The 16,699-nt window shown below is 39.0% G+C and overlaps 1 protein-coding gene across 2 annotated transcripts in view; it reads right to left on the reverse strand.

Annotated features, from left to right (window-relative positions):
- LOC128896357 (tachykinin-like peptides receptor 99D) overlaps nt 1-16,699 on the reverse strand; it is an 83,749-nt gene that overhangs the window by 24,048 nt on the left and 43,002 nt on the right. For both annotated transcript variants that reach the window (XM_054159702.1, XM_054159701.1), the window contains exons 2-3: nt 8,799-11,710; nt 7,845-8,292 (exon numbers count right to left, since the gene is read on the reverse strand). In XM_054159702.1, the coding sequence (XP_054015677.1) occupies nt 7,845-8,292; nt 8,799-8,847 (497 nt within the window). In that variant the 5' untranslated portion in view covers nt 8,848-11,710. The remainder of the gene's footprint in view (nt 1-7,844; nt 8,293-8,798; nt 11,711-16,699) is intronic.

Genomic DNA, 16,699 nt, shown 5'->3' on the forward strand with positions numbered 1-16,699 from the left:
ATTAAATAATTTTTTAAAAACAAAGTGTCACGAAATATTAAATAAAATATATATCAATTTTATTAACTTTAATTTCCCGTAGATTGGCTAATTTAAAAAGAATAATAAAGCAATGATTTCTTTGCTCCGTGGGGAATTCAATGAAACAAAAGAAGTAATTAATGTTCGCTTAAGTAATATAAATTACAGAAGGAAAAGTTAGAAAGTATTTTAACATGTCTGCTACTCGTGCTTTTCCCTTTACATTGCGACTGTTTCGTACACAGATCCAGGTCGAATGCTAATTACTTCAATTAGAGAAGTTACACGCAAAAGTAGGTGTTCGGAGGTGTAACAAATTAAGTGGCGTTCGTGACACCCGGTTGTATTAGGATCCGCACGCTACCGTTTCGTTTTAAAGTGGCAAACGTACCGCAGAAAGAAGGAAACAAATACCTTCAGTCGTCAGTAATTGGAAAGTTTTTTAATTCCTTCCGATTCATTTAACAAGACTTATAGTCTGCAACTCTCAGCGGCATTCGTACCTCGAGGTTCCCTCGCCGCACTCCAGACTGTAAAGTATTCTCGTTACACTCGGTAAAGTGTTTTATGTGTTACCATTTCGTAAGGTAATCCCTATATATTCACGGCGCAGATTCCCGCAGACTTGGCGAAACCTCATTTCCAATTTGTTTTCCCTTAATTGATCTCACAACATTAACAGGTGGAAAGAAAGCAAGATGTCCTTTTTTTACTTCTATAGCTAACTAAAAATATATTAATTTACAACCGTTTTAAAGATTTAGAATCAAAAAATCCATCCTCAATTTTGCAATAATGTACCTAATCTGCTATCATTCAAACATGTACCTTACTTAATATATTTAAATTTCAATTTTTGTGAAACACGTGCTACGACATCTTGAACAAATAATTGACATTTAAGACACATCCTCATAGCTATTAAATTCTATCCAACGTATCCTAAACAGTCCGTGTATGGTAATTCTATACTGCAGTTCCGGTTTCCTGTCTCTATCGCATGCACACGTGCGATCCCCGGCCTAAAATAGCGCCGTGGAGCGGAGGTAAATTCGACGAGCGTTGTTTAGCAACATTTTATGTACACAGGGAAGCTTTAACAGGTAGCTAAGTGACTTTATGCGATCGAATTCAGGAACGCGCTGTGATACTAGGCTCATTGAACGATGGCAGCGGCAATTTACGACACATACAAATAGAGAGCGCGTTGCTTCGGGGTAGTAGCTTTATAAAGCCGACGGACACGGCTATTCACGCTTTATGAATTCAAATTTTTTGTTTATAGCTCGGTGCCATACAGGTTATTCATGACAGGGTAATTTGCATTTTAGTTCATGTGTCTCTTAGGTCTGGGCTTTGTGTGTTCGCAACATGAAAAATCAGTTAAAGGAACAAATTATACATATTCAAGCATCTCGATATATTTTTAAACGTGTCATTAATTTGGTTATCGAATCACTACTATTTTTTCATTCCTGATTCTAAAGAGTCTCAATCACTTATTTAAAGTATGCAAAAATAAATCGAGAGTATATAATACAATTTTTCATGCAGGGTTTTATCCTCAGAAAAATGAATTTTGAGGATTGGTGAAGCACACGTGCGATTCGGTATGACTTGGATACCCCGTCTGATCATAACCGGTTGTTTCTACTTGTGTTGATGCTTCCGGACGTTTACCGCGCTACTCTAATATCTACCTTGCTAATAGTTCGTTAATTAACTCGTTAAGTAGGTAGAATTAGCTAACACTGATAATGCCACATCATCATAAATACTTCCAAGCACCATAAGTGGAAATAATTGATAATGAACAGACACATCGAACTAGGCGTTCTCAATCGTAGACGTGCCTGATGAATTTTCAATTCCAGTCGAAAATAACTATATTCATACACAAATTTTATTCTATATCTGCAAACTTAGTTCTATCAGGATGGTTATCTATGAAAGCGATTACTTTTTATTAGAAGCTACAAGCTGAAGATTATTTCAGAAAGGAAAATTGTTACATTAAAATTAGCAGAAGTTGCATTAAGCAGTACAATATTACTACAAATCTAATACACGACCACTTTTTTACAAACAAAATCAATTGGTGCCAGAAACTCCATTTCTCAAAAATGTTTGACCAGTTTCACGATGAACAGTTCACACATTTCCACCTTACATTGTTCAGTACTCTCATCATTGCAGAATCTAGTTTCCTAAGTTACGAGCCAATTATTCCAACGTTACACGTGAGAAAGGATTACCCTACTAGGGAATTACCAAGTCTCATCACGCGGGGAGAGTCGAAGTGAGATAAGTGGAATCAAAGTTCCATCAATTCCATTTTATCTTACATGAACCTTACACAATCGATGCTACTAGACTCTGGAGACAGAAAGACCCAAAGTGCCTTCGATCTCCTCGTTTAGCTCTGCCAAGCAATTACTTTATCAAAGAAGTTGACTCGTAATTCGATAGGCATGTGACGTGCACCGTGCATTAACCTCTAGGGTCAGTTCGCCCTTGGAAAGTCCGACTGAAGAAGCGAATGATGGACGTTCCCGAAATGGGTTACCAATTACTCCTTGCATCCCTGCAATGGTGCCACGCGCTCCTCCGAGGCTAAAGCATCTTTCCCCTCGATCAAGCCACCAGAACACTGACCATTTGGACCGACCACACCGGCAACTTCCTTCCTACAAACAAGGTTATCGAGGCGAAGAGAGAGTTGGTAAACAGAGGAGCTACTCAGTCAACATTTGCTTGGCAGGGTACGAAGATTCGTTCATTGAGGACTTGACACCTGGCTGGGTTTAAAAGGGTACTCTTTCTTTCTGAATTAAAAATAGATTTTTTGGAGTAATATTCTCGTTGGTTAAGGTCTTTAGAATGTTAGGTTTCTATCAAATTTTTAAATTGACGAGATTATAATTGTTTATATTGCAGACCTATTAAGTTGATTAATCCTTTGACTACAACGACGTGTGAGACTCCAGGTAAGAAATTTGGGCCATGAACCATAAGCGCGTGTCTGACTCGTGGTACTTCGTTCGGACTTCCTACCTTTCTGTTTACTATACCCCAATTTTTTTATTTCAGTAAACAGTAGAGCAGTTGACATTTTTGAGAATCTTGTACAATACAAACAGGATTTATGTAAGGAGAATTTCTTGTACAATGAATAATAATTATTTCTAAAGAAATATTCATGGATCCTTCGCTGTTAGATCCGAAATTCTGTTCGAATAGGCTCTCTGCTTTTTCTATTCCCTTATCGATTTCCGGTCAATCTATTGAAGGAGACGTGGCTATTCCTTAAAGCGGAGAGGTTTCGACGCTTCGCCACTCGTAGCTCCTAATCGAAGGTCTGACTTCGTTCGTGATTGTTAATTTAGCGGCGTGGTAATGGCCGTGATTAAAACTGAACTCCGGTCTGAACTGATGGTCGAAGCTTGATCTTCAACGCACGATAGGTGAAGAGAAAGGTGAAGAATTTCTGTGATTGCGCTCTATCTGTTGACCGTAGCGAGTGGAAACGTTGCTTCCAACGTTGGGGAAAATTCAATTCCCGTTGGCGGTTTGTTTCCAATAAATGAAACTTATTGATCGACAACACGCATCACTGACAGATAGCATTCGTTCAACAAAAAACACTTTTTTAAGAGAATTTTGAGGGGATTTCTAGAGGCTGCGCAATCTTCATGGTAACAGAAAATCGAATCAATTTTTTCTCCCTTGAAATAAGAGTTTGGCGTTTTGATAATAATATGGATTAATTTTAAGGGCAGTATATTTGAGAAAATTACACTGTAAGTTGTCGCTAAAACCTGTCTAGTTCAGACAATTCGAGCCTGAACTGGTGGATAGTGATCAGGTTTGGGAGAGTACAATCACTGTTCCATTCATGGGATCCTTTATTTGAAGATTTAGTCTGGCTGATACGAGGTTATTCGCTAAACTCTATTAATACAGTTTTCCTTGATAAGGAATATAACCTCTAAGTGAGGTTCGGATTTTACGGCCACAGTTTCAGGATAGATTGGTATCGATAAACAAGTACGCTATTCATACCTAAACGAGGCGAGAGAACCTTCCAAACCCGCGACCGTTATCGTAGCTTGCCGCTCAGGCTGTAACAAGATCGATACTTAATCGAGACAATCTGTAGGACAAGTAGGTGTTCCAGGAATTGAGCGATGTTACATAAAGCATCGATTTTCTGAAAATAGCCTCATTGATCTCTGATTACGTATCCATAAACCTCATGCAGAACGTCGAGCATTCACCGATGCTTTTAAAATAATTCATAAGCATAATTTCAGTTTTGAAAGCGTCAAATTGCAATAATTACACAACTATATCTGCATTACACTCAGGATTTACTGCTGAACTAATCGTTAAGGCTGACCCAGTAAACTTTGTCTTTTAGACGCGATTAGAGTTGCCTAACTTTAGCTTTAATGTCCTTAGGTCGAATCTCCAATAGTGAACCAATGCTCTTATCAAAATTCAGTTGGTTAATGATATACAATAATACAACCAATTCCACCATAGTCTTGCAGTATCTGTCGAACTATGTTCTCCTACAATTGATTGTAAGAATTTTAAAGGCACAGAATTTTTCTTAAAAATTGTCACGAACGTCTTGGACAACCCAATACACTGACAAAAGTATTTTGTTATTAAGAAACTAAATTCTAAAGCTTCTTATAAAAATCTTTTATATCTAAACAAATTTTCTTCGTCTCCAAGATACGTGTAACCACTGTATAAAAGGAAAAGTCCCCTCGCGTTGATTTCCTTGAAATTAATTTTCAAAGGAGGCTCCATTTAGGAGCAATTTGCCTGTGTCTAGTCACTTTGAAGTGAAAAACATGTGCCGATGAAGATCCTAGCAATCGGAAAGGATAAAGAGGCCAGATGACGGCGCGGCTTTGCGCGAACAGAACCGGAGTTTTGAACACGGAAAGTTATTTACCGTCGCGTGGGGGTCGCCGCGACTTCCCAATCACCTTTGCCTCACTGAAACTCGATTTATCCTAGGAACAATTGTACTGCCGGTTGCGTCTAGTCCATCCGCCGTTCGCGTGTGGATGTGGCAAACGCTTGGCTGCACTTTAATGAGCTTCAACGTACTTTACCCAGAGGGCGAGCTTCTTTCTGAATGGAGCAGAAAGGCCAAGCAATTATTCAGTTGATCTCTCAACCGTTAATGCGACCTGTTAGCGGTTGCGCTATCTCGATGGGAATCGTTTTTCCATTTTCCATACGGATGTACATTACCGCAGGAACCAATTTCCATTTGTTATAGGTCCATCATGATTGCAACAAAGTTGGCAAACTGATTCGTTCGCATTTCGACATTTTTCCCCTGATTGTGCTTATCCGCTCGCGATTGCTATATCCTTGTCTCTATAATGGCTGCCACTGCGGATTTAAGAATTTCCTTCCCCTCTTCCTTTTAGGAAAGGAGGTTTTTCATTTGAACCATTACTGTCCAAGATGGGGTACTTCGTGGTGTCATGGTTAAATAATGTTTAGTACGCACGAGCATGCTTGGTTTAATGCGATAGATTTATAAATTAACTGAATTTTTTAGGAATTAATTTCAAGAAAAGGAATGCAAGTTTAGAATTTTATTATATACAGTTGTGTGAATAATTATAGGTTCAAAGGTAAATGCTTGATATTTTAATGAAAGAAGTGGTTAAACTACGTTATAATCTATTTGATTATAATTATATTTCGCGTTGAAAGAAATATTTTAAATATGAACGTATAATTTAGAACCCATAGTCTGACACTTTTTTTACTTTTATCGTTTCATATAACGAACAGTCAGCCACGTAAATCTGCATGCGCTCGTGTGAAACGATGTTTAAAGCTAAAATACGAATGCGCGCTGTTGTAGGATTATTTATATTTACTGCAAAAAAATATCAATACGTACACCGACGGGAACATGTGCTTTTTAATATACCCGTGGCATTTCGATGCACATTTTCACGACCATTTGTTTTTCATACGTTTTCTTAAAAACAAATCGAATAAATATTAAAAGCAGAAATACCGATATTATTTTTATTTTCAAGGGCTACCGAATCTTATCGAATCGATGTAAAGCAAAATTGATAAAAAAAGCTTTTATTCTAGCTAGCATTTTATTCTACAAATATTTCAAGAATACTCGACCGAACAAAACTATCTATTGTACACTATTTTTATGGTTTTTGGTATTTATACCCTCTAAACGTTCTTTTAACCACCGCTGGTCGAAATGGGTTATCCAGTGCACGCTTGCACGTGTCTATACAACGAACAAAGAAGCAGATTCTTCCACGATCGAAGCCTAGATTTTCCCAACGAAAATTCCCGGGACTGAGATTCTGTCGTATACTCGATAACGCACATTATCACTTATCGGGAGTGTCACAGCCGGCGATGCGCCATTCACGTTCTTCCCTTCGAGCCGTTGAAGCATAATTCTTCGATAAATTGTAGCTTCGTTGCTATCAACCTATTCAGAATCATCGGTCGATTTGACGCCGCTCGCAAAATATGTCTCATCGATGTCGAGGCCACGCGAAATCGGAATCCATTCGTGGCTCCATCCGAAAATAATTGACAGATTTCGGTGTAAATCAGCGGAACACTCGATAACCAGTTTTATTCATTTCTCTGCCTGACAGGATATTATTTTCGTTCTCCTTTTTCTTGAATTATCACTGTAATAAATTAGATGGAAATATTCTTGTTGTGATGGTTATTATCTTTACAGAGACATTTTAATTCCTTGAAAATTAAAACTGTGAATTGTACCTTCTTTTTCTTGAATCGTCACTGTGATAAATGAACTAATGGAACCATTTTCCCCTTCAACTCAATCGCCAGCAATAAAATACTAAATTCCAAATTATAAATAAACAACGTTGCAATTTGTACTGCGAATAATTGAAATAACTGTACTCGTTACTTTTTATCCGTGACAGTTCAAGCAAAAAGAAGATGAAAATAATTACGTGTTACGTGGAAACGCGAAAGAAATTGTTTATCGAGAATATTCCAACGTATTGTTTTCATCGACGGTGTACAATTAATTTTATCGCGAGAGAAATGAATTCTGGTCCCACTGCATGGCAACGTGGGGATCACCAAATAAATTCCCGCGACAAATGCGTGCTAGTGACACGCGAAAAGGAGAAAACAAAAAAACTACACAAACAAAAATGAAAAAGAAGGGTGCTTTACTTTCACAGCGTGCTACGACAATGGATTCTGAATTTTTAACGTAAGTACTACCCCGGTATCTATTCAGCGTAGCCTGTTGCAGGATGGAGAACCGTGGCGTGAGGTGAATTTTTATCACTTGAAAGTAGTGATTCGAGTACACGATTGCGTCGACGTCTGGATAGAATAATGGTTTACTCAATGATTTCCTGCCTTACGATTAATAAATATTAGTCATTTGATTAACAACTAGAACCATTATAAATCAATGTTCTCAGAGTCAATGAAATGCACGAGTGCTCGTTCCGTCGAATTTATTGGTAACAGTGTTCCAGATCAACGAGTGATTCAAACATTGTCATAAATGGTAACCTGCGCGTGATATGCCCAGTAAATATATTTAATAAACGGAAAAGCTTGCTGTTCATCATACTCATTCTTTGCAAAACTATCCTTTAAACTTTTCCTCTAAACATTCTAAACATATTGAGAAAATATTCAGAGAAAATATTCATTAAACAATGAAACCTCTAAAACACCAAAACAAATGGAAATTGACAGACCGTCGTAATCAACTATTGAAATTGATCGAACGTGGCGCTTACCTGTCGATAGAAATCGCCATCAAGGTGAAGACGCTGGCGCAAATGGTAAGCACCGCGATGAACTGACAGATCTTGCAATAGAGAGTGCCAAACGGCCAATGGCTGTTCAGCATGTAGATGTAGTTGAACGTGACGTTTAGAGTGGACACCAGCGCGTCGGCTATGCTCAGGTTCACCAAAAAATAATTGGTGACGGTGCGCATCCTCTTGTGCGCAAGCACGATCCAGATCACTATCAGATTGCCACCGGTGGCGACGATTATCATTCCCGCGAACAATAACGTCCAGATCATTTGTCTCCACCATGGTAGCACGAATTGGTTCCTCTGTTGGAGATCGGTTATGTTTGTACCGTTTGTGGTGTTGTAGTAGGTATAATTGTCCATCCACGATGTGGTGTTCCAAGGATCAGGAGTGGAGTTCATGAATACCTCGAGGGTCTGCATCGCTTCCATCGGTTTAACAAATAATTTCAATTTACTTAGGAACGAATCACTTACAATTTAAAGGATAATTGTACTTTAAATGGATTTTACATCTATTTACACGTATGACACTTTAAAATTATTTTTTATATTTAGTTTTATATTACACCAACGACATCGAAGTAAATGTATTTTTGTTAGAAATGTTATGATAACTCCAGGATAGCGTTATTCTTTAGTTTCATTGTTACACAAGGTAACAGAATTTTAATTAGAAGCAGAGTTTAAAAATAAAATTATCATGGTTAGATCCTACACTTTGCACTACAGTTGAACTTTTTCAAAAATCCTTGCTAGCATACATCTTTTCGAGACAGAATTCGTCACACTGTACACAAGTAAACCTGCAGGATTTCTCAGTTCTCTTGGAACAGTCTTCAAGTTCGTAGATCATTCTTTGAGTTGGAAGAAATTAATCGAAATCTTCAGGATACTTATAATCGCTGATATTAGGCGGACAGTCACGTACCTGCCAGACTCAGCTCCATTTCATGGCCCCGTTTAAGGAAGCTTCCCATCGGACGTAACAAATCTGAGTTTCACTCCAGAAGAAAACGCGGGAAACCGAGCTCGCTACGCTGACACACGACCTCCACTTCCGTCACAGGGACAGGTTCCTGCAACAGTTCACTCTTCGACTGCTCTACCGTCCAACTCGTCCTATATCGACTCGTATTGTTCGTGTAGGTTATCCTCGAAGGTGAACGAGATTTTTTTCCCCAATATCGATACGATGATAAACTTTTCTCGCTGGCGCCATCGCGTTCAGGCTATTCTATCGCGTTCGCTTCTATTACCCAGCACCGTTGGTCACCTACGATAATCCTCCTCCAGCGAGTAGCTTCGATTTAGAATCATTTTGACGTATCCTTGACACTCGAGCTCTTCAATCTCTACTATACACTTCAACCGAAACAGCTTCAACTTCTATGCTTTTCCAAGCTCTGTGTCAAAACTTGAAACACTTCAACTCTAACAGGTTCCTTCGACTTCTACGCTTTTAGATTTCAAACTCCATCTCAAAACTTTAGATTCAATTTTGTTATATAACTAAACAGATTCCTTTCACCTCCATATTTTGATATATCAAGCTCCGTCTCAAAACTTAAAATTCTTCCACACAAACCTTTGTTCAGCTTCTAAGCATGCTCCACGTTTGGATAGAGTATTTTTCTCCGTCGAGATTACTCGTTCTTTCTTCCAGAGGTTCTTTCTTCCCCCATGCAATCTGGCAATCTACCCATGTTTTCCCAACGCGTTTTTCCGCCATGAAAGCCGCGTCTCTCTCATTGTGTTCCAGCTTTTTTAAGTTCCAGGGTTTCTTGGGTAATTATCTCGAAAAGTTTCGCGCGGTATTGTTAAAAGGGATCCCCCCTCCTGGGACTCCCCGCGACTTCCACAACCGACTTATTCGGATTTGATCGACAGCGTTGGCGAGAAGTTCGGTATACTGCGGAGTGTTCCTTTGTTCCAGTGCATTTGAATATACTTAACGGCTAGTGACCAGGACGGAGGCGGGGATACTGTTGTTCCGAGGAGCTTCTGTTCCTCTGGTGCTTGTACTTTTTACCGTCTGTTCTTCTCTAAGAGTCTCCGCTCGAGGCTACCACTTCTTGGCGGTTTCAATTTCCCTGGCGTTGACCTGTCTATGCAGAATTTTAATGCCCATTCTTCTGGGCTTCCTTCACCCTCTGGAAACGGTAATTTCATTCGTGTTACTTTATTCTTTAACCGAAGTGTCTTGTCGCGAGTAATTCTCGTCAAATTGTACCCTGGAGACCGGCTTTGGGAGATCTGTCTAATGCTTGGTCGATTCAGAGGCTCCTATAACTGAAAGGTACTTATTTTTATTGGAAGTCATTAAGACCCGGCAATTTAGCGTGCATTCTTCTGGACCTTTTCTCGTTTCTCAGAACGATTACTTCATTTGTAACTCGTCTTTTTGTTGTTAAAAAAGGACTTGTCTTTGTTGGAATAAATCCTCATTAAATTGTTGGGATAAATCCTCGTCACATTGTACCCGAGAGACCTGGTTCAGAAGATTTGTCTAATGTCTAACCGAATCAGGGTCTTTTTCGTTTGGAAGGTCCTTCTTTTTATTGGAAGTCATACATGCTCGGGAATTATCTAGATAGGGTTTAGTGTGCTTTTTCTTCTGGACCTTTTCTCCCCTTTGACCGCGATAATCTCACCTACGACTCATCCCAGAAGACGACTTGTTAAGATAAATTCTTTCTTAGATTCCCTCCTGAAGACTTGCTCCAAGAAATTTGTCTAGATTTTTATCGATTTCTCGGGTATTTGTTTTCTTACTTGTGGAAGGCTATCTATTTTATCATTTCTCGAAATTTTTTCTAGTTTCTCAAGAATTTAGGAAATGTTCATAGAAGGTCCATCCTTATATTAAAAGTTTTAAAACTCCTTAGGAATTTATCTAGAATTTTAATGGGCATTTGTCTCGACTTTTATCCTCCTCTAAGCCTTGTTCTTATTATAATAAATCTTCATGAATAGATATCCTAGACACTTGTTTCGTGTCATTGTTCACATTTTTCATGAATTTAGAAGTTCTTTTAATAGAGAATCCTTTTTTGCATTCGAATTGAACGAAACCTCTCTGGAATTATCTCTGTAGATTTCTAATGATCATCCTCCTAGGCTCTCTAAAAACGACAGAGCTCTTATTTCAATAAATTCTTATTAAATCCTGGACAATTTCTTTAATTAGATTTCTTTCATAGATTCCCTCTCTTTTTTGATTATTCAAAGAATGACTTTTCTGCGCTACGACCAATCCTCATCAAGATACACTAACCTACTTCAGAAAATTTGTCTAATTTTTTTCCAATTCGGTCACCATTGTATCAAGAAACTTCTTTCTTGCATTACCAACAGAACTCCTCGCGAATCTGGGGGTTGCTCAATATTTTGGCAAACGACTTCATTTGGGATCAATCCGGCGAAACTGCGCGCTGTTCCACGCGAGTGACTTCGAAAGCAGTCTTTCTCTGTATGCGTACCGGTTGTAAACGATTCCAGAACCTATTTCGTATCAGCGCGGAGCCGACTCGGATTCAAGGGACATTTACATTAACGCTGCAGCAGGACACAGCCTCGACGAGGATCGCTTCGTTTGAATGTTGGCGTTCCGGGATGGTACAAGCTGAAAATTGTTTTCAGATATTCGCCAGTTGGAACGGGAACAAGAATGCTTTTGTTCGCGGTCGTGGCCGTTTCCTCCGACAATCCTCATCGGAATCGACGTCCCAGAATCGTCGTTGGATACTTTTTCCTTGGCCTTCGGCCGGGGCTACATCCCTCAGACCGTTTCGTCACGTTCGCAATTTCTTCGGGAACGCTCAGCGGCCCGCGGGAACGGCTCTGGAACATAAATTGCAAAGACATAGGTACTTTAAATTCCTCTAAACTCCACGGTGCACGTATGCGGGATTCATCGTCGGGTCGATTTTTTACCGAGCGAAATGGGCGCGTCGCAGCGTCAAGGGAACATCTCGCCACTTTAAAATTCGAATTGCGGTTTGTAATTTTTTTAAGGGGAAGGAGTGAGTGGATCGAAATGAGAATCAGGGAATCTATAACTCGTTCTATGTAGTTTATTGAGGTATTTTAAGATTGAAAATCTTTTTATTTTCGAACAGCCAAAATTCATGTCCCGTTATTTGATGAAAAATGCTGTGAGGCGATGAAATGGGTGGGCAGTAACAGAATAAATATAATTGAAATGTTACTGTAATAAATTGGAAATTGTTCCTTTTGCCAGGCAAACTTGACGTATAAACGTTCAATCGCAACATTTGTCTTTGAAGTGATTGCATTAGGGCGACACGTACAGTCTACAAACTTGGCCTCTTGCATTAGGTACCAATGGCGATATCTCATATGACGAGATCAATTAATCAGGCACTTAGATACATGCCTCCCGGGGAATCGAATAATTTCGGTATATTCAGGCACAAATATTGTCTTCCCATCCACGTACTGCGTAAATTATACGATAGTGGTGTCGATGTTAATATCTGCTGGTATTGCTAGTCGTGTAATCGAGTAGATAACATTTAAATTATTTTATGTACTTGCTGATTAGTCAGAAAAAGATAAAATTTATTACTGTTTTCAATAAAGCGGTGCAGCATTATAATAACGGCGAACGACGATGAGTTTATAATCCAAGCTATTCGATTTCCATACCCTCCACTGTGCACTTTATTAAACTCCTTTATGCTGAAGATTGCTGAATTATAGAAAATGCGCCCGCGAATATAGCGTTTTGCTGAGCCACGAAACGCGCAAACGATATTAACAGTCCCATAAACGGTATTGTACCTCGGAATGGTGTGAATTGAATTGTAGATTAAATGCAAGTCGTATTTAACTGCTTTCCCCACTCAATTTTTCTCTATAAATAGCTTAAAAAATGTAATACGTTGTTACTCTAGAATGAATTTTCCAGATTAGAAATAAAATACATTTAGATAAGGAAGAGGATACAGATTTAATGAAATTCATTTTAATTTAAAATTTAAAGTAATATTAAAGATTTCTAATATGAAAGTTTTTTTATTAGCTCATTAGCTTATAGCATATAATTGCATGAAATACGTCTGGTTCATAGTTTGAGATTTGTTGTGGAATATATCATGCATTGAGTGGAACTATGCCAAGTTGACTTCTATCACTTGTGATTGCGTGTTCTCGTCTCCTAAACATCTTCACCATACTCGCCTAACATAGAAACTTCAGGAGTGCGTCGATTAAAACTTATCCCAGCTTGCTGGGAGTTCGCTATCAAGCGGTCGCCTCTTTGATAAAAGACTTTTACTCTTCAGCGAGCAAAAAACTCCCGATATAATGGAATCAGGGTGAAAAATGTGCGCCGCATCGAAGCAGGAACGATAAAAGGACGATCGAAGCTGAGATACGAGAGACTCTGAATTAAATTATTACTAATCAAAACAGGTTGATTAAGATGATCGCGACCAGAGTTCGAGAGTTTGGACTTCTCAGAAATTAAATTTTAGTGGCGATGAAGTCAGTTCAGTGCACTGTGATCTTAATTGATTTTTATTTTTCGAATAACACTGATGTGGAAAATAATTCACTCGAAGCTTTTTTTATCTCCAAACAATCCTACAGAAACACCCTCAATATTAAATATGTTTTCCTTTTTTAATAAATGGAGCAAACTGTATATATCCAGTGGCTCAAGACCCGAAAGAAAGATGAGCTTCAAATAAAAATATAATCCAGGTTCAAAGGAACAAGCTCGGAAAGGTTTTCTCGTGCCCCGACGAGATTCCTTGGCGACTTTCTTCGTGATTTCTCGCTATCTTGCATCTCCACGGCTCTCTTCTCCTCGTCTCAACCGCACCCTCATTGTTTTTCCGTCTAGGACAGGGGGGCACAATTTATTCGAAGCGTAGGTGGGTTCGCAGGAGTTCTCTTATTCGAGGAGAGCGTATTCGGGGCGACCCGTTCGCCTCCCTTTGTCGAAACGAAACCGAACACCCAACACAGACCAAATAACCCACCAGCTGTCTCAACCTTTGCATTCAAGCCCGAACGCACGCCTCCGCCTTTTATGCTTCTCCTTTCAACGAGTTTTACGCCCTGGGCTCTGGTTATTTCGCAAGTTTGATCCAAGGACATTATCAGGAACGCCTCTTGCGAGCCACCCCCTTTATCTTCTTCGCGAGATTTCTGTAACCGTTGCTTGCTGCAATCGCTTTCACATTCGGTTGGTAAAATTCTGCATGGGACTCGTCCCCTCGCAGAGGATGAACGGGAGATATATCTTCGAGCATGATGAATAGCACTATGGGGGGACATTTCCTTAGAATAATGGACAATGAATGATGACGAAGCAATTTAGGTGGGCCAACAGGTGAATTTTTGAAATTATGACAACTTGTAGATCTTGCAAGTTGGTATGTTCTTTGGGTGATGTTCTTTGGGAATGTATGAAGGATTTTGCATGAACCTTTTCCTAAACGAAAAATAAACCACGGAGATTCGAACCCGGGATCCTCGGATCCACAGTCGACCGCTTTATTTACACGATCAATCCCGTACCCTATGTTTCGTGTTGTCGTTTGACTCCTTGTTTTTGGGTATGAGAGAACGCGGATGCTGCATATTGAATTGTTCAGAAAGTTCGTGCCGATTTTTAAATGTGCCTTTGAATTTTATATATTTATTAAATTACATAGGTACCATTTTGTTCCCCAACTTTTCCATCTTTTAAGGCATGTATACATGTTATTTGTTTTTAACCATTCCGATATATTCAGACCGGTACCACCTACGAAAAATCGCCACGGATTTTCCAGACAACTCAATACAGGTTATTATTTGCGTGAATGGTGTTCGAAAATATATTGAAGCTACCTACTCCATTAGCGGACTGCAAACAAATCGAAGCTTCGTATAGATTCACTCCACTTTGCTGGATACACATATGCTTGAAATGGCAAACACTGTGCTGCATAGTACAAAACGTGTCTGGTGCGCTACCAGACCTTGGTATTACAGAAACTATCAAAGTGTTTGTCGAGTTCCTTGCGCGCTCGATAACACTCATTCTTGTCCACCCATACCAGACCATTCTTCCTCTCTTTTTTCTTCTTTTCGATCTCTTTCGGTCGTTCGATATTCGCGGTCTTTATTGGTTCTGGACTCGCTTGGTTGCCAGACGAAACGTTATATTTCCCTCGAAGCGACCCCGCGACACCTCGCAATGGGAATTTCTTGTTTCGAAAATCTCCGTTCCCTGGATAACTTGATAATGCGTTTTAAAATTCTATTATTCTAGGAGCACCTTCGAGGTGTCGAGGGTTTCGATTGTGCAAGTATTTATCGGATATATATTTTCTTTAGCATTACATTAGAAATAAAATATTATTCCCATCGTAACACTCTATCTTAATAAACACTGAATTCGAATGAGAATAAGGATTTGTATTTCCCAAGCAGGCGTAAAATTTACCGATCGCAGTCCAATAAAGTCTGTACTTAACGGGTGACTTCTTATTTTCGAAAGCCACCGCTCGAGGAGGAAATTGGATTTGGAAAACTATTGTAAGAAATATTGACGTGAACCAGATGAAATTTTCAATCTCAATTTTGTCTAGCGTAATACTGCGCCAAATCAAATATTATTTGCTCGTAAGAAATTGAGAAATCGATTGCGATCGATAAATTTTGTCTAGTGGGAAGGTTATATGGTTTACGATAAATGGCACTTTCAACGTTTCATGAAGTACGAGATTGTATCTATCGATCTGATTCCAACGCGAGAACAGTATTCCGTCTCCAGGAAAAATGTCTATGCTCGTTGCGATTGAACTTTTACAAATATTTGTTGGAAACTGTATCCGAACTTATGTGCACAATATGGCGGACTGGTGGAAAATAACAGCATGGTGTCGAAAATATTTTTAAAAATAATAATAATAATTGGCCTACTAGAACTGCGTTACAAGTAATAAAATATTCTCAAATCAAATCGTAGGAAATTGAATTTAAAATAAGAAAATTTTTGTGAAGAAATATTTTCAAGTGCCATTTATGTAACCCAATAGAATTCATGGTGTCAAGGGCAAATTTACAATTCAATTATTCAAAGCGTATACATAACAATATTTATACCCATATTTCTATGTATGATACAGATTTTAATTATTTCTTAAATAAAAAATGTACATTCCCCTACAAGATTCTCTCTGGTAATAATGACGTCCATTAAATCTAATACTCTTCGGAAAAGTTTCGAGTCTAAGCCGCGTCCTTTTGAAAACGGTTGCACCGTTTCGCAATATCCGAGAATGGCTTCATCGGAGTCTGATGACGCGCCGATACGGTATCACGTTGCAACGCTGGCGAAACGTCGAAACAGGCTTCCAAAAGAACGTGTCTCGCGCCTAGAGGCTTCAAACAGTGTCGACTCTGGAGGACGTGAAAGTCTCAAGAGTCTTAACGATTTCTTTGCCTGCATAGCTACCTTCCAGATAAGAGGATTTTAGATCTACTCTTTTTAATGGAACCGTGAGTCTTTTATTTCGCGTCTCATACATCTACGGCTCTATGGTTCTTATTTCCGATCATTGGACTACACACAGCACGGTAGTATAGAAACTTGAGTGCAGAATTTTAGAGTTGAGCTGAACGAATGTAAATTTAATTAATTGCATTTAAAATCCAATTAAATAATGTAATATTTAATTGGGATATTAGACATCGATCCAGAAAATGGGATGGAGTGATTTACAAAATATTGTGGGAATATTGTAAGAAGGTCGCAATGGGAACTGTTGTTTAGGATAGAATTACTAGCCAGCGACGCAACTCGAAGCA

The sequence above is a fragment of the Hylaeus anthracinus genome, unplaced genomic scaffold (assembly GCF_026225885.1).
Source record: "Hylaeus anthracinus isolate JK02 unplaced genomic scaffold, UHH_iyHylAnth1.0_haploid 0, whole genome shotgun sequence".
In the NCBI taxonomy this organism is placed as follows: Eukaryota; Metazoa; Arthropoda; class Insecta; order Hymenoptera; family Colletidae; genus Hylaeus; species Hylaeus anthracinus.